At 39.4% G+C, this 23,790-nt stretch overlaps 2 protein-coding genes across 3 annotated transcripts in view; one reads left to right on the top strand and one right to left on the bottom strand.

Annotated features, from left to right (window-relative positions):
• Positions 1-4,349, top strand: part of paqr6 (progestin and adipoQ receptor family member VI) — a 43,318-nt gene extending 38,969 nt beyond the window's left edge. For both annotated transcript variants that reach the window (XM_032557975.1, XM_032557976.1), the window contains exon 8: positions 1,572-4,349. In XM_032557975.1, the coding sequence (XP_032413866.1) occupies positions 1,572-1,825 (254 nt within the window). In that variant the 3' untranslated portion in view covers positions 1,826-4,349. The remainder of the gene's footprint in view (positions 1-1,571) is intronic.
• A 2,966-nt stretch (positions 4,350-7,315) lies between these two features.
• Positions 7,316-23,790, bottom strand: part of ntrk1 (neurotrophic tyrosine kinase, receptor, type 1) — a 41,688-nt gene continuing 25,213 nt past the window's right edge. Inside the window, exons 14-17 of the mRNA XM_032557972.1 lie at positions 22,009-22,181; positions 16,949-17,189; positions 16,694-16,852; positions 7,316-7,995 (exon numbers count right to left, since the gene is read on the bottom strand). Coding sequence (XP_032413863.1) covers positions 7,810-7,995; positions 16,694-16,852; positions 16,949-17,189; positions 22,009-22,181 — 759 coding nt within the window. The 3' untranslated portion in view covers positions 7,316-7,809. The remainder of the gene's footprint in view (positions 7,996-16,693; positions 16,853-16,948; positions 17,190-22,008; positions 22,182-23,790) is intronic.

The following is a 23,790-nucleotide window of genomic DNA, read 5'->3' as shown; positions in this document are numbered from 1 at the left end:
CAAGAAAAAAGAAATCAACAAGTGGAGTCAATTTAATAATAAAAAAAACATATATACATCCAAAATTAAGAAATTTTGCAGATTTACTGTATTGAAAGAAAGGCGTCTTGTTTTCAGTTTTTTAGGGGGGCCCAAATGAACAAATTTACTTTTGGTAATAAAAACAGCATTTGGGTCAGTTTCTCTCAAAACGACTACTAAATTTAACCTAGTTTAATAAATTAAATGAAAGCTGATTGGGGTGCAGCAAAGTTGGCTTTTCAGTAAAATCTCTGGATTATTGTGGCTCTTCTTGGTGTAGAAGCTTGGTTATAAAAAGACGAATACTTTGTATATTACTTAACATTTTCCATTGTTGGAAAATTATGTCAGTAAAAATTTTATCCTGATTACAAATTTTAAGTCTCTTCATCAGTCACCTGTTCTGGACAGATCAAATTTGTATTATTTTTGAATTGTAGTGGGCCGCGAAATGTCAGTCCAAGGGCCACAAATGGCCCCCGAGCCACACTTTGGAGAAAGATACAAACTTTGTATCAATTCCTCATAAAATAAACTGATGTTTGTGATTAAAGTAAAAAAAGGTCAAAGGGTATGAATTGTTCTTCTGGGCATTTTCTCCTAAATTGGGGTGTAACTATTAAATAATATTCTTTCATCTCAGCCTGAACAATACTGGATCCACATCAGAGGCTTTTGATTGGACGCCATGGAAACTCCTCCCATTGTTTCCTTGCTCTCCTGTTTGTGTTTCATTGTTAGAAATGATAAAGACAAGAAAGCAGAGTCTGTTTACAAGTTGTACCAAATATTAAAATAAGCATCAGGAGAGATTTTATAACTCAAACTAGTTTTTTATTATTTAAACCTTCAAGTCCAAAAGTGGAAAATTTTACTTAACTTTGTATTAATACAGAATCTGGGTGTAAATATTATTTCAGAAGATTTAATTTTAGGATTTTCTTAAGTATTTGTGATCGTGTTTTTAGTGTAAATATCGTAGTAAACTTGAAATAAGACAAAACTAACTGATGGGCAACTTTTCAGGAGGAAAGAGGAGCTTGATAAGGGTCAATAATTCCTCTATTTTGATTAAAGTGCTAGTTCTACCTCCAGATTATTTCACTTATCATAGGATATTTTTTTATTTTAAGTGAAATAATCTGCCAGTAGAACTATCACTTTTAATAAATATTCAAAAAGTATTGCCTTAAATAAAACTCCCATATCTTGCTGAAAAGTTATTTATAATTTAGTGTTTCAAGTGTAATAAGATATTTGAACTAGAAACTACTGTAGGTATAGTTTGTAAGATTTTGTCATTTCTGCTGTGAGCTTCCAGTTGTGCTGCTATAAACTTAATTAGTGCAGAATGTTTTTTCTGTAACATGATGCCTTTTTGGGAAAAATTAATAGTTTTGCTTTAATCCATAGAAACGTTGCAGTTTCAGGGATTTGATTAGAGATTTTACTTTGAAAAATGGGCCAAAATGTAGTTTCCTGTGAGTAGGAACATCAGCCGCCGGGTGTCGCCACGCTTCACTAACGGACTCCTCTGCTCGCCCGTTTAGGCCACAGCCACCAGTTGTTCCACATGAGCGCTGTGGTGGGAACCCACTTCCAGATGGAGGGCGTGGTCGCGGACATGACGTCCCGGAGGGCGTGGCTCCAGCTCCACGGGGCGACGCCATCCTTCCTGGGGACCATCGGGGCGCTCGCCGTCAGCGTCGCCCTCAACCTGGCCATCATCGGCATCTTCAGCGCGCCGCTGCTGTGGAAAACCCGGCCTGGCTCCGCCCAGCAACACGCCTGCAGGGAGCAGTGAGGAGGCGTTCCTGCGGCGGACTCATTGGCTTTCCAAAGGAAAGGTTTCCCAGTAGTGCTGGTTTAACAGTTCCCTCTGTTGTTTTAAGTGTTTGTGTGTCGGTGCAGCGACTGAAGACCCAGGTTTGGTTTCTGAAGCCTCGTCCTGATGTTCGGGTCGAGGAAGGCTCTGGGTTGAAGGACGCCTGCTGCAAGTTTTTAAACCTCAAACTGGAAACATTCTTTTCAAATTGAAAGAAATTCTGAGATTTCACCCAAAGTATTCCTCCTAACTGGACATATCAGTTGGTCGGGTTGTTCTGTGAGGGCAGCGGCTCTGTAAAATAATGCAGATTGGATCGGCAGCTCTTAAACGCCCACCGATTGATTCAACTCCTCGCTGACTGGAATTGATTTTCAGAGCCGTGCGGTTTCCTTTCCTTTTTCTTTTTTATTTCTCCTGATTGCCCGCCTCATTATGAGCCACACAATCTGCCCTGGAAGAGGGCTGCTGGGGGGGCAGAAAGTGTGGCGGTGATTAAAAGACAGGTACCACTTTCAGAACGTTCCGTTCCCATGGCAGCGGCGGAGCGGCCTCTCGTTCCCGTCTCGGTTTCCCTCAGGAAACTGATGCTAATTAGATTCTGACCTTATTGGCGTTCAGAGAACTTTAACATTTGTTTCACACACGTTGGTGGGATTCAGAGAAACAGACAAAGTGGAGTTAATTTAGAATCATTACCATTCATGATGATTTCTGTAGAAGTGCATTTAAGCAAAAACATTAACGGCTCATTTATGCTTCATAAATGTCAAACCCAGTGATTCTTGTTTACATTAACCACTGAAATAATTTCTTTTAAGAAATTTTAATCTAAGTGCAAAATGTGGTAAAGAGGCAAGATTTTCTCCTGTTAATTGCATTTATCTTTAAAGGATCATGTTCTGTTTGCTCATTTTTATAACCTTAATGATCCTAAAACAAGTGGAAAAAAATCCAGATCATAAAACTACTTTTCATTTCAAAATTTTTACACATTTTTTATCTAAAAATAGTTTGCTTGATACAGGATTCCTGATCTGTGTGGAAAAGCTGTGCATTTAATATTTCTGTCTGGATGATGCTGGAGTAATGGGTTAAAAGTGATGGGAAATATGGATTTGCAGAAATCAAAAACTTTTAAATAAATTTTTTTTAAAACTGTTGCAAATTTTCTATATTTATTTTATCAAAGAAAATAAATCTAATCTAATATGGTCATTATGTGTGCAGAGATCACATTAAGCTATTTTAATGCTTGAATAAAATAAAACATGATACATATTTGCTAGAACTAATGACAATTCACAGTAGCTGCTCAAATGAACCATTTTTTGCATATCATCTGAATTCTGGTGTAAAGCTGCTATTTTTGTTCGATTGTGGCTGAAAAATCTGGAAAAGAATATGCGAGATAGATTCTATCATCAAAAAAAGAGCTGATTTCAGAATTTTGAATTGTTTTCCCACTTGTTTTAGGAAAAGTTTCTTACCTAAATGAGCAAAAATAATTGAATAACCTGTAGACCCGGCAGTAGGACTAACAGAAGAGGACGGTTAATTGGAAGCTGGATGTTGCAGATGGTTCATTCTGCAGATGAAGGTTTTCCCTGTTCCTCATTTTAACTGAAATCCGTATAAAACAGTTTTCTTCTCCGGTAGAAAAGCCACGTTGCTAACACACGCTCACTCTCACACATTCACACACTCGTCATGTTTAGTGGGACGACTCGGTCAGCGGGATAACTGTAGGTGATTTAAAGCGAATGAGGTGCAGTCCAGGTCCGTTTCGGACGCTGAGGTGGAAACGTTGGATGTAAATTGTGAGTAGAAAACACAAAGTGCACACACTTTTATTTTTTTATATAAATATTACCAGGGTTACTGTGCTGGGTTCGAGTGGCAGCATCAGATTAAAGAGCACTCTTTACCCTAAATGTATTTTTGTTTTATTTTATGTTTTTACCTCAGATTTTCCTCGTCTCAGCATTCATCATGTTGCAACATTCCCCAGTTTGAGCCTGTTGATTTCAGGGATTTTCTGTGGCATTCCTCTCATTGTTCTTCCTCAGACACTTAAGGGTCAAAACTTCAACATCATGTATATCTATACATATATATCTGTATAAATACAGATATATATGTATATCTACTTCTTCCAAACTGCATTATTTTGATGAGAAAATCCAACCTGACCGGATCACTGTAACGTCTTTCCGTTGAGTCTCTGTGGACGGAGTGATGCAGGTTTTTCTTTTTTTTTTACATAATGTGTATTGAAGGATTTTTTGGGGATCATATAATGTTAGCAGGAAGATTATGATGATGTTAGTGGAGGGAAAAACTATTGGTGCCTATTTTTTTAAAAGTGTTTTACCCAATTTTTATTTTAAATTCAGAGAGCTCTTAAACGGTATAAATACTTATTTACATTTTGTGTACCATATGTAATTTGCTGCTTTGTTTTATTAGACATAAATAATAAATTAAGGCTTTTATAAAAGTAGTTGTTGTCACTGGAATCATTTTATGTACCTGAAAACAAACTGGTTTCATAGTTTTTATAAGTTCAGCTGACAGGAGTTGAAAAATTTTGTCGCCACCAGTGCAGAGCTACAGTGTGTGTGAGTGGGTGTGTGTGTGTGTGTGTGTTTATGTGCGCGTTTGCACGTGTGTGTGTATTTGTATCATACTGTGAACAAGGACAGAAATAGACATTACTTCTGAAATTCAGAGTAAAGAAAAACATCCAGGACAGACTGAGTGTCTGCAGGGATGGAGCCTCCTGATTGGTCAGAACACCTGCAGAAGAAAAGGTGAGAACTATCTTTGAGTTCTGTTACAAACAGCGAAGCATGCTGATAAAATCCATGCCTCTCATCCAAGCAACCGGAAATGAGCCTGAGCAGTTCGTGTTTGTGACCACCAGAGGGCAGTACAGAACAAGAAGCTCGACTCCAGCAGAGCAGCGAAGAGTAAGGAGAGGGCGAAGATTATTCTGCAGGTAAATCAGGTTTTGGAGCAAAAATATTTAGTGTTAAAACCGGGTTTTTGTCTGTCAAAAGCAGCACTGGAGTCGCTTTTAGTTGTTTTTATTTAGTTTAAAATTTTTTTTTTTTAAATCATTCAGTGAGTGCTTTTATTTAAGCTTTTTATGTTGTTTTACTTGCATTTTATCAATTTACCTGAATGCATTTAACTTAAAATTCAGATTTTTTTGTAATTGAACATCTTTCAAATATTGAACCCTAGAAACGAATTAAAGGGCTGCAGGATAAAATACTGGACGGTTTTTAAAAGCTTGTGGATTTCTTGATCAAGTTGTGCAGTTTTGTCGGCCGTGCTTTTGATTCATTAGCTTCCTTTCTTTTCCTACTGTGAGACCTCACAAGGTGGTCTGCAAAGCACACAGAGTGGTTTATTATTAGCTGTGCACACAGGCCACAATGAATTGGCTCTGCCATTATCCTAAAAGAAATAATTATTATGAGGAATCAATATTCTGTGTGCGTACATTATGAGATGAGGTGAAGGACTGAAAAGGAAAGTTTCCTGCTGCAAAGCTCTAATAGGACTTCCATTTTAAAAATGGCCTCATTTCCAGCTCTTATTATCCTCCATATTCCACATCCAACCAGGATGGAGCCTCGAGTGCTTATTAAAAAAGCTTCATTCTGAAACCACAAAGGGGGCCCTTAAGGAGACCAGGGACAAACACTACACTCTGTTCTAATCCTATCTGGCCTGAATCTGCTTGTAAGACTCTAGAAGAAACAATATGCCAGACACGAGTCCTCCTCCAAGTGTTTTTTTTTTTTTTTTCACCAGATGCCCCCCGTCTCTCCGTCCTCCCCCCGGTACACCAGGGAGGAGGGGAGAAAGGGATGATGGCATTACTCACAATCCATTACCCCTCCCCAGAGACGCTCTGCATACAGAGTGATGGAGGCGAGATTTTTTTTTTTTTTTTTGGAGGGTGTTTGTTTGCTGAGGGGGGTGACGGTAAGGCAATATGAAACATGATTATTCCTTTTCAATAACCGTCTGCTGAGCATCCCATGGAGACGTCGCAGGTTGCTGATTAGTTCGTCAAAATAAGAGAAGGCTCCTGAATAGCTTGTTAGGATGCTAAACTTTAAGTACAGACAAGAGCACAGATCATTATTCACTGTGAAGAGTATCTTAATGATGGATTGACTGATGTACAGGGACTCTGATGCTCTTTTTTTTTCAAACAACTTTATTTTTAAGGCCAGACAATATACAAAGTGCTGGAGGAACAATGAAGATACAGTCTGAGTCAGAAGTTTACGTACACTCAACATGAGCATCGACGTCATTATTACGTCTAAACGAAATAATTTATTTTTTAAACTATGGAAAGATAGTAGAACATGCAACTATCCTGATTTAAATGGAGTTAATTTTATTTGGCTTGGTTTTGTTTTCCAAGCATTTTCAGCAGGGTTGAGGTCGGGAAGCCATTAACAGTTTTGGATGTGTGTGTGTGTGATATGTGTCCACATTTCTACACTGCAAAAACACAAAATCTTACCAAGTCATTGTCTACTTTTTGTTTTTGCACAAATATCTTAGTACACGTGAAATAAAACAAAGTTAATTCCCAAGTAACTTTTAGGCAAGAAATATGAGCTTGTTTAAAGCCAATAATTTCTTAATATTATTGGGAATATTCCACTGGAAAATTATGTTACTTGCAAGACACTTTTCCTGTGTTGTGACATGATCTGCCGATGGAACTAGTACTTTTTAAAATCAATATTAAGGAATTATTGATTCTAAACAAGCTGAAAAGTCACTTGTAAGTTGTTTTCTTACTTCAAGTGCACTTAGATATTTGCTCTAAAAACCAGACTAAAATATTTGGTAATATTTTATGTTTTTGAATGTTGGCTTTGCTAAAAGATTTGGGTGAATTTCTGAGCTTGATTACACTTGAAAAAACACAAATTCAAACATGTGCAACTAAATCTTTTATCTGAGCCAGGGACTGATAAAAAAAAAAAAAAAAGCTGGTTGGTTATAATAAATCAACAGCCCCAAATTAATAATGCAAAAAGTGTATGTAAACTTCTGATCTCTTCTGTACATAAATGACACTAATGCAGCGTATATACATGTAGTATTTACATGAAGCGCTGCAGTGGTTTGTTCACCTGATCTTGTTTTTTTTCTCCAGTTTCACTTTCAGCGCCATCTGTCCCTCCTGGAGTCGCTCTTTAATCCATCTGTTGCCTCTCAAACCATCTCAGGCTTTCACCCCCCCACCATCCTGCCCTCTTACCAGATTTCACTGCAGTGCTTTGATTTTTTCCCCCCCTTTCTCACAGTCGCATGTTAAAATGTTGCTAATTTTGAAGAAAAAGCCAGTGTGGAGGGTGTCGCAGGTCAAACCGCCGCTGACTGGAAACGCATTTCTGTCCACATTAAATGTAAACATGGAGATTATTCTCTCCACTTCATATTCAACAAATCTTTTTGTTTCTTTTTTTTTTGAAAAATAAGTATATGATACAGACAATTTGACACATGAAAAACATTCTTTCATTGGGTTTTTCTTATTTACATTTACATGAACCCCCCACTCAGATAAGTTACACAAACACCTTCCTGCTGCATCCAAATCCAGAAAACACTTTTTTTTAAGCTGCAAAATCTTACGAAATCCTCATCTTCAAGTTACACTTTCCATGCACATCCCATCCCATCCCACTGATCCCACAGCAGATAAACTTTTTAACACTTTGGTAAACATTTGACATTTTTCCAGAGCAGCTCAGGGGAGAAAGCAGGACTCTGAGTCGAGTAGAAATGGGGCAAAAAGCTCATCTCCAAAATAGAAATAAAGCCTTAAATGAAGCAACGTAAGCCGTTTACAGTGAATAACGTAAATCCCAACGCTTTGAGTCTTTGATTTCTGCTCCCTGGCTGCGTCTCGACCCGCTTCAGCCCAGGATGTCCAGGTAAACGGGCGGGTTCTTGACCAGCTCCAGCAGGCGGCTGTGGATGTCCTTGATGACCATCCTCTGCTGGGGCTCCCTCTGCCAGCAGCCGTGCATCAGCAGGTACACCTCCTTGGGGCAGGTCCGGGGCCGCTCCAGCTCCCGCCCCTGCGTGATGCATTCAATGGCCTGTTGGGATGGAAATAACATCGACTGATTCGATTAAGCATGAAAAGGACAGTTTATCTGTAAAATAAATGTAATGAAAGCTTTTCATAATTTCTTTATTTTTGCTTTAAATGAGTAATTGTTTTTCACAAACTTGGGACAGACTCATAAAATTAAAAGCAAAAGTTAAAACATATTCATAGGAAGTTTAGTGGAAGGAAGAAGTGTGTTAGGGAAAGGTGTAACTGCAACTTTGAGACGATTTTCAAGAAACCTTTTTACTTTCTGAAATGAGTGAAGTATTTTTCTCTGTATTCTGACTAAAGCTGGTACAGTAACAAAAAATATTAGTTTTTTAAATAATCATATAATCAATTTTAATTTCTATATTTAGGTTTTAAAATACAAACGAATGTAAAATTTTGACAGAAAAACTGATGAATATATTTTCTTCTTAGTGGAAAAAAGGCACATTGTTTCCAATTTTACATAAAAACATACATTCTTGGTAGTTAATGCAGTTATTCAATGAAAAACTGAAAACTGCTAAAGCCTGAATTTGTTATATTTATATTTTAAAAAACATTCTTCAGCAGGCGAGGTCGATTCTGTTTCAAAGAAAGCCATGCATTTTCTCTGAGTGTTTTAAAGAGAAACGGGTCAATAAACCTCCCCTGGACTGTTTGTTGGTGAAAATCTGGATTTTAAAGCACAAAGTTCCAACAGACTTCACTAAACTTCACATGTTTACATTTGTGATGGTAGAACTTTAAAAGTTTTTTTTTCCTGCCTCAAGGAAACAGATTACATGGTGTCTGGGGGTTGCTATGGAGACACTTTGCTGCAGCTGTAAACCATCGTCCTGTGTAAAATGGGCCTTTGTGTCACGTTATATTTACACCTCAGGGAAACAAGAAGTCATGGGTTACTGATTAAAAGTTCCTTGATACTGATCAGTTTAAGAAAATTAATAAATTAGAAAAATGGAATCTTACAGGAATTATTAGGGGTAAAAACTAACAGCAGCACCAGAGTAATTTACTGACTAAATGTGATCAAAGTAAAAGTTAGATCATTCCAGTGATATATTTTTTATTATTCTAGATGTTTTTTAAGGTCGTAAAAGCTTTAAAAACTGGGGTGTTTTCTGTATTTACAGCGCTTTAACCAGGCTGGCTGATCCCTAATGTTTCCTTGTAGGCCCAGCAGGAATAAATCAGCAGCGCTCTTATATATGGATCCAGTGAATGTATTGATTTACCCGCCTTTGTGGCAAGAAATTGAGACCACAAAGCTCGATGTCAAAAAGGTGTCTAACTAAGCTCAGTGTTCAGGAGCCGAGCCCCACAGGCAGCTGAATATTCAGGCCAGCACCTCAGCTTCGCTGGTAAAAGCACTTTATAAAAGCTAAAATAAATAATTTCCAATGTTCACATTTAAAAGAACAAATCAAACACATTCAATAATCTTCTTCACTGCTAATGTTCAATAATCTTCTTCACTGCTAATGTCACAGCTCCACTCTGCCTACAGCAAATGATCAAATCTAATTATGTTTTCCAATCGGAAGAATGGAGTGAGGAAAACACCCATGATCATTTTGGACCATAATCAGATTATTATTTTTCGAAGAGCCGACAGCTTTTGTGCATCAATCTACAGAATCAAGGACTGTGTGGGCAAACCTGTAAGAAAGATAACGCTTCCACTGCAGAGAAATTTACATCAACTCTAACTTTGACTGGAAGAAAGTTCAGCAACATTTTTATTTTTCAATGACTGAGGAGAGGAAACCTGCATTAAGCTACAAAGATTTTAGACAATTTAGTCTCATGACAAATAAAAAAAATCCTCTTTCAGTTCTAAAATTTACAAAAAGAGATAAAAACAGCAGCAGAACAAAAACACAACACATCACACTACATCATTTAACAAAAAACTCAAATCCAGCAGCTTCAGTTTGCATGTTAAAGGTCAAAGTTCATGCATTTAACTTATTCTACCAGTTAGAAACAGGCAGATTAAGTGAAACTTATGTATTAGATTTAGGTTTAAGTTTGCAAAGGTCCATCTGCATGAAGCTCAAGACTTCTGAGATCCCTGGACATAAAACACAGCAACATGTTTGGAGAAAACCAAACAGCCCCAGGCTAAAGGAAAGCACGGAGGAGGAGGGCTGATGATCTGGGCTTCCGCCTGGCAGTCCTCAGTTACATTAACACAGCAGGGCTTCTTTTGCTGAAATCCTTTATTTTAATTTAGTTTTTTACATGGTTGTTCTTGCTAATAATTAAATGCAACTGCAATCAGACTTCTCTGTGAGCGGTTTATGTCCACATTTACTGAGTCTGTCGCTCTCTGGTGAACAATTATGATGAACGTCTCTCAGTCTCAAAGTCGGCTGAGAATCTACAAGATCGTTCAAGCATCAGACGCTTTGAAATCTATCACATACATGTACAATTTAGCTTTTTTGTCCTATTGGTGCATTTGGCAACAACTGAAGGCACTTTTAACTTTGTTGTCCATGTGACAATGAAAAAGTTTCTATTCTGTTCTAATACCACATATGGAAGAGGCACAAATCAGGGGAAAAGATTGGAACTGAGTTGTTCAGACTGCTGTGGAAAAAGTCAGACATGGGCAAAAGGAATCGTATTTGGGTTGAACCCGGACCATGAACTACTCTATAAACCAAAGAAACTTGGACTCAAATATGCCACATCTGTCCGACACAACAACAAATCTACAACGGATGAAAAAGAATAGAATGAAGTTGTTGCAACGGCCCAGTCAAAGTCCAGCCTCCGAGTGATTGAAATGATTGGAGAGAGCTGTGCAGAAAGTGAAAACTCAATGAACTGAAGCAATGTTGTTAGGAGAAGTGAGCCAAATTCCTCCACAACAACTAGAGAGACAAATATTCAGATTTATTCCCCCAGCTTATAAAAACACACATCCTGTTTGATCTCACTCACTTCCTGCCAACTGGAAACTTAGAAAAGTAGAAGAACCTCAACAACCAGAAAACTGTTCATTTCTTTAGGCTGCCTGACTCCAAACTCAGAGCAGAACACACAAACAGTCTTAGCCAGTTCAGGATGGATCTTTCCTTCATTATGAAGTGTTCATGTTTTCTTATATGTAATGTTTTGAACAATGTAGGTTTTTGCATCCTCTTGCTGCTCTCAGCAATGTCCTATTTATCTGCTTTTCATGGCCCGGCGTCGCTTTGTGCTGCGTAGCTTCACTCCAGCAGACAAAGCTGAATGCTGCAGAACCAACATAAACATATCTTTATGTGTAGCAGGTAGCCTTCAGTTTACGAAGTGCCAGTCCGTTTCTGGATCCTGTTCAGTACAATAGAGGGAAAAAACTGAATTGTCTATTTACAGTGCAGACAATTACATTTAAAAGCTGTGAAGTTTTGGAGCTGATGTGTTCTGTAGGACCTGTGACGATGTTTGTTGAGAGGTTTATTCAGACAGAATAAAAGAATCAGCTTTTTCAAACCCGTCAAGGTTCCTGTTTGTCTTAGTGAAGAATGGTACAAAACATCAACAACACACACAAGCCAGTAACCAGCAAACATCCCATAAACAGCTGTGGAACCGACCGTTTTCTGAGCTCATTAAAGGCATCATTGCTTCTAATTAGCCAATCAAAATCCACAAACAGATCTCCTATGAAATAGATTTTCTGACACAAGCCAAGGTTCACATCAATCAATGTGTGTCTTTCTCACATCGCAGTCTTCCAGATTAAAGATTGTTTGCTAACAACATTTAGCTAAAAATGAAGCTGAAAAATCGCAGATTTTTTCAAGACAGTTTCAGCTAAAAATGTTTGCACTGCTCTAACATGTCCTGCCATACGCTTTCTCTACATCTAGAAGGTTTTGATTATTAAGTAATGAAGAATATTGTTTAATTTTGAGACTATTGAACAGCAGTGTCTGCTAATGTCTCTTTAGCATATAATGAGTGTCCAGCACCATGGACAGCAGCACCTCTGATTCAAATCCCTAGTTTTACATTTTGTTTCCACTCAGGTTAAAATTAAGACTTCTCAACATCTGGAGTAAATTGTTTTTTGTTGTTATTGCTAATGCTACCTTAAACATAAACTTTGCTTCCTTTTGAGTTTTTTTCTCTCCAAAAGTGTCTTTTCTGGTTGAAATCATTGACTGATCTTCTGTATTCACATATGTACAGTCTCTGTGCTTCTACTTGGAAGAGAAAACACTCACAGCTTAGTGCTTTGTTCGTCTCCCTGTTCCCTGGTTGGAGACATCGATAGAGTAGTTGAGGCCATTAACTCGATGAAGTTAGCATTTCTACATCCAAGTTTGTATCTATCCCGACTGAGCTGATAGCAATAATAATTATGTCATTCTTTCTGATGGAAACTACTCTCAGGCTAGAGGTTCCTGGTTCAACCCATTAACGGAGATATTGCTTCAGTAACTCTGTGTACTTTTTTTTTCCCCTCACAGAAAGTTGTTCCTTTCTACTGTTGCGACATTCTTACATAAGGGTGAGTTGCTGCAGTGAGTTAAGATAATGTGTTGTGAAATTGTGCCATAAAAATAAACTAGTAAATTAAAATTTTTAATCAAACCTTGCAATCGACAGTGGACAAAATAAGTAAAATTTTTCAATTCAAAAACACTTCTTGCTGCTAAATTACAGAATAAATAGACATATGAGGTCAATAACAAAGATATTAGTTATTGTAACCATCAGATTAATGAAAAATGCTATTATATCCATTCAAAGTTCACATGTTGTTGCTACATGTTTAGCATTGAGATGCTATTTTAGGCTTGAATAGCTTTGCTAATAGGCTACTTCCTGTTAGCACAACTTGAACACAACAATAGTATTTTACAGCATCCCATCAGATCATTTTTCTGAATTAAAAATTAAGCGTGTTGTGAGGGTCTGCTGGGAACGTCTGGCGGAATCCCCTGTGAGACGGAGCTTTAACTCCCATCTCCGGCAAAACTTCGAACACGTCCCGGGGGAGGTGGGGGACATGGAGTCTGAGTGGACCGTGTTCCGTGCCTCCATTGTCGAGGCGGCCGATCGGAGCTGTGGCCGCAAGGTTGTCGGTGCCTGTCGCGGCGGCAACCCTCGAACCCGCTGGTGGACACCTTCGGTGAGGGAAGCCGTCAGGCTGAAGAAGGAGTCCTATCGGGCCTTTTTGGCCTGTGGGACTCCGGAAGCAGCTGATGGGTACCGGCGGGCGAAGCGGCATGCGGCTCGGGCGGTTGCTGAGGCAAAAACTCGGGCGTGGGAGGAGTTTGGAGAGGCCATGGAGAAAGACTTCCGTACGGCTTCGAGGCGATTCTGGTCCACCATCCGGCGTCTCAGGGGGGGGAAGCGGTGCAGCACCAACACTGTTTATAGTGGGGATGGTGTGCTGCTGACCTCTACTCGGGACGTTGTGGGCCGGTGGGCAGAGTACTTCGAAGACCTCCTCAATCCCACCAACATGCCTTCCACTGAGGAAGCGGAGCCTGGGGACTCTGGGTTGGGCTCTCCAATCTCTGGGGGCGAGGTCGCCGAGGTGGTTAAAAAGCTCCTCGGTGGCAAGGCCCCGGGGGTGGATGAGATCCGCCCGGAGTTCCTTAAGGCTCTGGATGTTGTAGGGTTGTGTTGGTTGACGCGACTCTGCAATGTCGCATGGACATCGGGGGCAGTTCCCCTGGATTGGCAGACTGGGGTGGTGGTCCCCCTGTTCAAAAAGGGGGACCGGAGGGTGTGCTCCAATTATAGAGGGGTCACACTCTTAAGCCTCCCTGGCAAGGTCTATTCAGGGGTCCTGGAGAGGAGGGTCCGTCGGATAGTCGAACCTCGGATTCAGGAAGAGCAGTGTGGTTTTCGTCCTAGTCGTGGAACACTGGACCAGCTCTACACCCTTGGCAGGGTCCTGGAGGGTGCATGGGAGTTCGCCCAACCAGTCTACATGTGTTTTGTGGACTTGGAGAAGGCGTTCGACCGTGTCCCTCGGGGAGCCCTGTGGGGGGTTCTCCGGGAGTATGGGGTACCGGGCCCTTTGATACGGGCTGTCAGGTCCCTGTATGACCGGTGTCAGAGTCTGGTCCGCATTGCCGGCAGTAAGTCGGGCTCGTTTCCGGTGAGAGTTGGACTCCGCCAGGGCTGCCCTTTGTCACCGATTCTGTTCATCACTTTCATGGACAGAATTTCTAGGCGCAGCCAAGGTGTTGAGGGGATCCGATTTGGTGGCCTTAGGATCTCATCTCTGCTTTTCGCAGACGATGTGGTCCTTTTGGCTTCATCAGATCGTGATCTGCAGCTCTCGCTGGAGCGGTTCGCAGCCGAGTGTGAAGCGGCCGGGATGGGGATCAGTGCCTCCAAATCCGAGGCCATGGTCTTGAGCCGGAAAAGGGTAGAGTGCCTTCTCCGGGTCAGGGGGGGTGTCCTGCCCCAAGTGGAGGAGTTTAAGTATCTCGGGATCTTGTTCACGAATGGGGGAAGAAGGGAGCGGGAGATCGACAGGCGGATTGGCGCAGCGTCTGCTGTCAAGCGGGCGCTGTACCGGTCCGTCGTGGTGAAGAGAGAGCTGAGCCAAAAAGCGAAGCTCTCGATTTACCGGTCGATCTACGTTCCCACCCTCATCTATGGTCATGAGCTTTGGGTCATGACCGAAAGAACGAGATCGCGGATACAAGCGGCCGAAATGGGTTTTCTCCGTAGGGTGGCTGGGCTCTCCCTTAGAGATAGGGTGAGAAGCTCAGTCATCCGGGAGGGACTCAGAGTAGAGCCGCTGCTCCTTCACATCGAGAGGAGCCAGTTGAGGTGGCTCGGGCATCTGGTCAGGATGCCTCCTGGACGCCTCCCTGGTGAGGCGTTCCGGGCACGTCCCACCGGGAGGAGGCCCCGGGGAAGACCCAGGACACGCTGGAGGGACTATGTCTCTCGGCTGGCCTGGGAACGCCTCGGGATTCCCCCGGAGGAGCTAGAAGAAGTGGCTGGGGAGAGGGAAGTCTGGGCCTCCCTTCTGAAGCTGCTACCCCCGCGACCCGACCTCGGATAAGCGGAAGAAGATGGATGGATGGATGGATGAAAAATTAAGCCCTAGTGGTCCAAAAGAAGCTGCTCTTTGTCCCATCGCTGCTGTTGGTTGTGCATCAAATTCACGGGTGTACCAGAAACATGCAACAAAGGTTCCAGCTCTGAATTTTGTAACAAAAAAATACAAAAAAAAGCAATTAATTATGCTAAAATTCTTTAATACATAAATCAAAATTTATGTACTAAAGTCCCTAAAATAAACTGAATTGTGCTGAATAGCAAATTTAAATAGTCAATCCTCTGTTTTGTAATAAGTGCTGAGAAAACCAACTGTGAAACTTAACTGTAAGCCTCTAAAGCAAACACACTAAACTTTCTGAATCCAGACATCCTGCCTCACCAGTTTTAATCTTTAAAAGCAGCATTACTCTATACAGATCTGTGTCCATTAGCAGCGACTCTGGGACAATTGAAAGCAGCCAGTAATGTCTGCAGAGACTGGTACAGTTCACAGCTTTGCTCCGCTCAGTGCATAAAGCACTGTGGAGGATCTCCACCTGACTCTTTTTACTGCCGTTAACCTTTGCCTGATTAAGTGAGCAGAAGATGCCCAGTCACCAGAGCCACTTCACACCAAAATGAGCTGTCAGACAGTCGACTCCTAACGAGCCACTGAAATGCCTGCTGCCGCCACGTCAGGTTGGGGTGATTTATCTCCGCCGCTCAGTATTTAGGCAACATGATAATTTCACCTGTCCCTCACCAGGCGAGACAGATTAGGATAACGAGGTTACACCTTATTGGCATAGGGCAAAAATGAAGCCAATGAGATTAAAATTGAGTGCAGAGGAAAAGTGATCCACCCTTCTCTGGAAAGAAGAGCGGCTCCTGCCCTGTAATAGCACCGCTGCGGTCACAGTGGAGACCCACTTCTTGGTGCTTAAGCTAAAAAGGCCAGACTGGACCGCCCTTAATTACTATGAACTTATTGATTAGCTCAGGAGTGCAGAATATGTAAGGCTGCAATGGGCTGACAGGTAAAACGATGAGAGAGAAACAATCCAGACTTGGGTATCTGTGCCAATATGAGTTGAAAAGTTCATTTAAAGGATAACAATTTGATTAATTCAAATCAAAACATGTACAGTAGAGGTTAGTCACCATCAGAGTTGAAATTATCTTCCACTGCTAAAGTTACATGGAATTATTACAGGCATTAAGAATGCTTCTTCCAGTTAAAACTGTTTTTTCTTTCCACCATCACCATATACTTGTTAAGGAGGAGGGATTGCTGCAAAGTGAATAAATACCTTTTTGGCAATACATTGGACCCCTGCCTATTTGTGGATTTTTTTGTGCAACTTAACTCCAAATCATTCATAGAAAACTCAATTATTTCAATATTTTTTTCTTAAATACATATTTTAAAGTATGTATGCATATATATATATATTTATATTTATGTATTTTTTTTCACTTCTTCTTTCTCATTTTCTGTTTTTATCAAAACCAGAACAACACACTCAGGCCACCTTAAACTCATATCAAATCATACATTAATTTTACTTTAACTTCAATTTTAGAATTGTCAGTAAGGACTGAAAATAATTTATATTAAATATATTCCACCAAACTGAACAAGAAAAGTGAAATGTTCCAATAAAAAGCATTTTATTTACCTCACTGTTGGACAGCTGGTACCAGGGTTGTTTGCCGTAGGTGAAGATTTCCCAAAGAACGACTCCGAAGCTCCAGATGTCGCTCTCTGTTGTAAACTTCCTGTACATGATGCTCTCCGGCGGCATCCAGCGGATCGGAAGCATCGTACGTCCACCAACCTGAGGATGAGGGCGTCCATCCAGCAAAACACTTAACCACACAGAATAAATATCAAAGGAAACAGCTAAAATGTTGGTGGACCTCCAGACACGTACCCGGTAGTAGTCTGTGCTGTAGATGTCTCTGGACATACCGAAGTCTCCAATTTTCACCACCAGGCCTTCTCCCACCAGACAGTTGCGTGTGGCCAGGTCGCGGTGGACAAAGTGCAGCGATGCCAGGTAAACCATGCCTGAGGCGATCTGGGCGGCGATCTGCAGCATCTGGGGCAGAGTCAGCTGGCCCAACGGGGGCAACTTGGACTCCTCCAGGATACGAGCGTCTGGGCCGTGAGCTCTGTGGGGGAAACGCAGAAGACAGGTGCCGGTTATTATTGGTATGTTAGTTGTTTAAATCGGCAGTATTATGTGTTTTTCAGTATATTCGAGTAACTATGTTAACTTCAGTTACTATATAAATGCTATTTATATCAAATATGACTTAAAAGAAATTTGACTTTGTAATTTAGCGCCTTGAAATTGGGTCTGAAACTCCTCCTTCTGGAAGTCATCACAGCATCACTCCTCTATTAACGCTTAAAAAAACAATTTTTTATCAGAGTTTTACTGATTAGTAGCTCGTATAATGCCACCAGGTGCTTGCTAATTGCTGTCGGCTAGTCTGAAGGAGCTGAATGGGGGAGTCGCTGCTTCATTTCTTTTGTAAAAGGTGCGGGGAACAACTTCACTCAGCTACATGGATGAGTAATAAGTGAACCATTTTATTTAAAAGATTTACAATAATTTAGAAAAAGTGAAACATTTTAGATTATTCACACAAAAAATGAAGTTTTAAACTCTTTATTGCCATTAATTATAATGATTTTCTGCTTACAGATCAAGAAAACACGACATTTAAGAAAAACATAAGAAATATTGCTTGAAGGTTGTTCCTTTCAAAATCTGACAAACGAACCTCAGCTGATCTTCAAAGCACGTTGGGAACCTGTATATTAAAACACATAATAGCTACTGTTATATGTTTGTATTTTAAGAGCGGAACATGAGAGCCGTAATAAATGCAGACAAGGTCATGTGGGCCCACATGGCTGAAGAACCTGCAGGTCTTTGTAATGATTCATCTACTATTGGCTGTTTATGATTATGAAAACACTCAGATTGGCCTCTCAGCATGTTTGTAATTATGGCACCAACCTTGGGTCACCTGAGGTACAATGACCTCAGCGAGCAATCTGCAGATTGAACACTTTCAGTCCCATCCAGTCCAAGCCGTGGTCAGCACCACCGCGCCACAATAAAGCCATTTAAAGCCGACGCTTAATAGAAAACACGAGGCTTGTAATACGCCCACAATTGATTTGCAATAATGTAATCCAGAGATGCAGAGCACATTAACGCGCTGTTGTTTCTGCGGATCATGAACACCCACTCTGACATCCAACTGGCTAAATGAGCAAATCACAGCTGATGTGTCTCCATGTGTCATCCATCCATCCTAATCTCTCTCCTCTCCATATTACAAAGGAAGTTGTCTATACAATCACTATTAGTTTAAAAGGCAGGTGGCAGGGTGGGAAAGCAGCTGCAACGTGGGGGCTCTCAAAGAACTCACCCACTCTGTTTTCTGGAAATGTGATTTCGAACCGTCCCTGAACATATATCTCAGGAAAAGCCTGTGTGAATGCACACACGTGTGTTTCTTTTTTCTTTTTTTTGGATGGAGGGGTGGTGTGTGTTTTCATTTCCAGTCTGTCTCCTGTGCAGGACACCCGGTGATCTGTTTTAACTCCGTCTACTCCGGTACTTTCTCAGATTGTTTCCAAGGTGCCAGCTGAGCTCTGATTGGTTCCCTTCAAGTCCTTCTGTTGCTTTCTGAATGATTTATCAAAATTTTAAAATGTAAGCTTTGTAAGTGTAAATGTAAGCTTTTCTTACATTTCTTACAAGCTTTTCTGTCAGTATGTTAAACAGCAAAAAGTCATTTTGCATATGACCCCTTAGATAATAAATCAGTTCAACTACAGCAGACTTTTCTGCTTTTGCTCAAATGTTTTTCTTTTTTTTATCAGTGTTTCTTAATGCAGAAAAATCTTCTGAAGATTAAAGTCTATCATTTTTATTAATACCATCTCGCTAATAATGAAGCTGCCCTCGGCCTTGACTCGTTCTGAATCGCATCCTGGAGCTTCAGGTTTATTTAGCTCACACATTATCCAACCTAACATGAGCCGAGCAGATAAAATGATATTCCATCTCTCTATCCTTGAAGCATAAACTGAGTCTAATTATTGCAAAAGATGCAGAGGAGTTGAGATCTTTCTGGGCTTTGACTGACCTTCTTTCCATCCAGAACTTGTACAGTTCTTGGGTCGAGAAAAAGGCAGATAACATTTTTGCAGATCTCACACATCCTGGACACAGTCTGTTTAGCTTCAGGTGGCACTAAAGCTAAACTCCCATAAACACAATAAAAACTAATAAAAACCTAACAGCTTGTGAAGTCATCAATTCTTTTGGGAAACTAAAAAAAAAAACAAAAAAAAACTTTTGTACAATCACAACAATTCTTCTCTATTTCTTTCTTTTATACAAAAATAATGTCTGAAAATACATACACATATTGTCCCTTAAGCCTAATTTTTATTTTGATTAAAGTTTTATATTTACGCTTTATGGATGCACAATGAGTGCTTGATAACTGATACATTTCTTTTGTTGTGTAAAAAAATCTTAACCAGTAAAGCTGATTCTGATTCATCAAACACAACATTTGCATTCATCTATAAATTATCAATCATCTTTCATTCCTTTAGTTTCTCCTAAATTCAAAACTTTTCTATCTGGAGCAATTTTTTTCTTTCATGTTACACATTACAAAGAAAAGATTTAAATTTGTTAAAAACAAAATCAGCAGGTTAGAAAAAAACTCAGAAATTAAATTTTTCTTACTTTATTTTATTCAAATGTGGCCTTTAAGCAGTAAAGTGAATTTTCTTTGAAAACGAACGAAGCAAATAAACCCGATTTGCACAAAGATAGGTGGGAAAGTTTTTTCCACAAATGTGCCAAACAAAAGCTTTGTTTTCCCCAAAACATTTCCAAAATTCATAAAGATTAAGCTTCAGAAGAATCACAAATCTGATGAAAACGAAAGAAAAAAATTAACTTGGATTTTTTTCCTTTCAGAGAATTTTATTTAACAAAACTATTCTGGGTCATATGGAAAAAAAATCAGCCAGAATTTGGCATATCTTCATTGCTAAAACACAAAATTGACACAAATTCAGGTTCAGACACAAATTAGACTGATTATATGTTATATATTTGTTAGATTTTCAGTTTATATATAAGACCAATGCACCTGTTTCCTCAGGACATTCAGATTTAACTAAAAAAAAATAATAGGATGAAAAAATGTCCAGATTTTCCTCAAACCAATCCGGATGTCAAGAATAAAATAACAGTAAATAGAAGCTGCTGTTCAAGGACTTAAAAATAAGACGGAGGTTGTGACTACTGTTTAAGAAAAATCTGAATATTACAAGAAAAATATGGAAAAACCTTCATCACATATTTCTCAACATTTCTGAATGGCTTTTTGGCAACTTTTAAAGCAGCTATTTATGTTGAGAATAAGACGAAACAGAGAGAATTTAATTTCAAAGACGCGGTCAGAGGGAACCTGAGTGGATCCACGCCAGCGTGTGGCCTGCCATTACCTGCAGGAGAGTCTCAATGCATGAATCACATACATTAGAGCCGCGAAGGCTTGATATGTTGATGGAGCCGGTGCGTGATATAGTGATAAGTTAACAGGGGAAAAATAAGAAAAATAAGAGCTAGAAACCAGGGAGCTTCAACTTTTGAAACGGCAACAAGAGCACAGAAAATACAATTTATATGAAACTCCTTTTGCAATTGTGCCTAAATGAACCTTCTGTAGTAATTAACAAGAAATGAACAGCCTTTGGAAAGTTGCAAAAATTAGACCTCTATTCAGACAAACCTACTTTTAATTTAGAAGTGTTATTTACAGACAAAGCAAATCAGCCGTTTGACCGTTTGCAGAGAAGAAAAGAATCAGTTTGAAAAACAGAAACAGCCTTCAGTAAAATTTTAAACTATCTCCTCATTTCCTCTAAAATTAAAGTTGTGTATTTATCTTTTTTACCTGTAAATTTAGAGCAAATATCAAGTGGATTCAAAATAAAAGAAATTAGCTAATATTTCACTTCATGATTATAGTATATCAACATGGTTCCCCATCTAGTGTAACAATTAACAGACACTGATGATATTTTAGAATTAGTTTTATTTAAATTTTTTTAAACAATAAAACAAATATCTTAATTTTCCATGTAAATATAGATTAAAATGGACAAAACAGGGTTTATTGTCTGCTTCCACTCATTTGGTCTTAATTCATTAATTAGTTTTAATCTGTATAATTATGCAATGTTTGATTTTTACTATTTTGCATGCAGAAAATAATCCTAATTAAAGTGAAATTAGAAACCACTGAACCATTCTGCAGATCACAAAGGAAGGACTTCAAAAGCCTGTATTTTATTGAGAAGTGTAGAAACACCTGTATGTCAAAGCTAATGCATAAAATGCAATATTTAAAACAGCAGAAAAAAGTAACTTTACTGTTAAAACTAATTTATTCTGTTTCTTTTCTGCTTCAGCGCTTCAAAATGTTAGGACCAAATGATCCACTGTGAGTCTATTAGTTATGTTTTGTGTGAAAAAGTCCATTGATCAGATAGAAAACATTCAACCTCACAGCTACAGAAGATTCTTTTGAGCTTTTTCCCCCCAAAGATTACAGTTAGGGGACTAATTTCTTCATTCACTTAGCGACATTATTATTCCACCAATCCGCTCAGCCTTACTTTACATGATGAAAGGCATGATGGCTGTGCTCCACTTAGCTGCTTCAGATTCAGGCTCCTGTATTGTGAGAGCAGACTTACTGCTGGGAAACGTTCCTACTGTGCTTTTCCTACTCTGACACATTTGCCATGAAGGCGTTGCTGTTGCCTTTCATCCAACACTTTTAGGGGTCTAACATTAAGCAGCATGAGGACCAACAGCTTGGGCGGCGGAGACTCGGCGGCCCACTGCAGAGGCGGGATGTGTGGTCTTGTACGTACCGAAGGAAGCGGTTGAGGTCTCCGTGTCTCATGTACTCGAACACCATGGCCAGCGGCTCGCCGTCTGTGCACACGCCGTAGAAACGCACGATGTGTTGATGCTGGAGGACCGTCAGCAGCTCGGCCTCCCGCTGGAAGTCCTGCCGCGTCGACTCGTTGGCATCCTTCAGAGTCTGTGAACAAACAACGGTTGCACCAAAATAAGACACTTTCTGTTACATCATAGTGTTACTTGACCTTTTGCACTTATAGGATCATTTTTTTGAGGGTGGTTTTTCAAATACGATTAAATGACACGAGCCTGCAAATGCGTTTATGTTTAATATCATTGTGAAGGTCAGTTTAAGCATTTTTCCTTTGTGTTTTTGTGCAATATCTGAATGAATTGTCACAGATAAAAAAAATACACTTACAAGGTCATTGGAAGATAAGCTGACTTTTGTGAATTCAGTTATGAGAAAGATATTATAGACAAATGAATGCATGGCTTCTATCACATTTAGTATGAATAACACCTATTTTAGGATTATACTATGTATTTAAAATGCTGCAAGGCAACTTGAAAATTATAATTTTTCAGTAAAATTATAACAGAAATGTGTAAGAACATGTCACAAATCAGTGAAGGGGATTTTAGGCATCATACCAAAGGAAGTCTAAAGAAAAAATAAAATAAATTAGAAACAAAATGTCGAGTGTTTGTTGTAGCGCCTTAATTTCTTATGATTTACATAAATGTGAGCCGTGTTGATTTTAATGGAAAGCTGAGGTGGGGCACACAGCTCGGGAGAATGTTTACTGTTTTGATTTGTTTTACTTTGGGATTCCTCAGGGCTTTATTACTGGAACACTTTCACTTTATTATCTGGTCAAGAGCAAAACGGTTTGGGAATTAATAAAAGAAACTAACAAAGTTTAAATTCTGCTGAAAATCTGTGATCTACGGTCAGAACTGGGTCCATAGTGGGAGACTAACATATTTCAATTTCACCACTGCTTGACTTATTTTGATGTGATTTGTTGAAAATACGTTTTAACTTCTTTAAATTTAATTACCTTCTGTCCTTTGTACTGTTTTTCACCACAACTTGTCCTGTTTCTGAGTCAAGAAAGCTTTTAATAAAATAATTAAAATATTTTTAAAAAGTAGTTAAAAGATTTGTCTCTGAACTCTGTCTGAACGTTAAGGGAATGTTCCCGGAATGACGCCTTTCAACGCCTTGGCGAAGATGAGTAACGATGTATTGTAAAAGCTTACATGTGTGATTAATGCACTGATAAATGTGAGCAGATGCATATTCCATCATCTCCTTGTATAAATTTTTCCCTCTGTGGTTTTCATTAACCTGGTGTAACATGAGGTGGATATAAAACCACCTGACAGCCTTTTAACAACAATGGCTCACTCTAAAACCACAAAGTATTCTTCCAACAATGCACTGGAGGGGGAAACAGCTTTAAAAGAAGAAGTTAAAGTCGACTTTTATTGGGTATTATTTTATTTATTTGTCAGTGCCTAGAGAAGAAAAAGTTCTGTACACATCTACATATATAAAAAAATATAAATAAAGCAAAATAAGACTAATTTATGAATTTATTATTGTTAAGTTATCCTGTCTCAACTGGAATTGGGAACTTTTGTTCAAAATGTTCTACAATGCATGATGACTCTTTTTTTTTTTTTTAAAGTTTGCTCAAAATTCACGTGACAACTGAATGGAAACATATGACAGTATAAACTTCTTAACTAATGCCTTGACTGTAAACATGAAGATGTTCAGA

This window comes from Xiphophorus hellerii, chromosome 3, assembly GCF_003331165.1.
Source record: "Xiphophorus hellerii strain 12219 chromosome 3, Xiphophorus_hellerii-4.1, whole genome shotgun sequence".
In the NCBI taxonomy this organism is placed as follows: domain Eukaryota; kingdom Metazoa; phylum Chordata; class Actinopteri; order Cyprinodontiformes; family Poeciliidae; genus Xiphophorus; species Xiphophorus hellerii.
The sequence above is the reverse complement of the archived record's forward strand: the minus strand, read 5'-3'. Positions and strand labels throughout refer to the sequence as shown.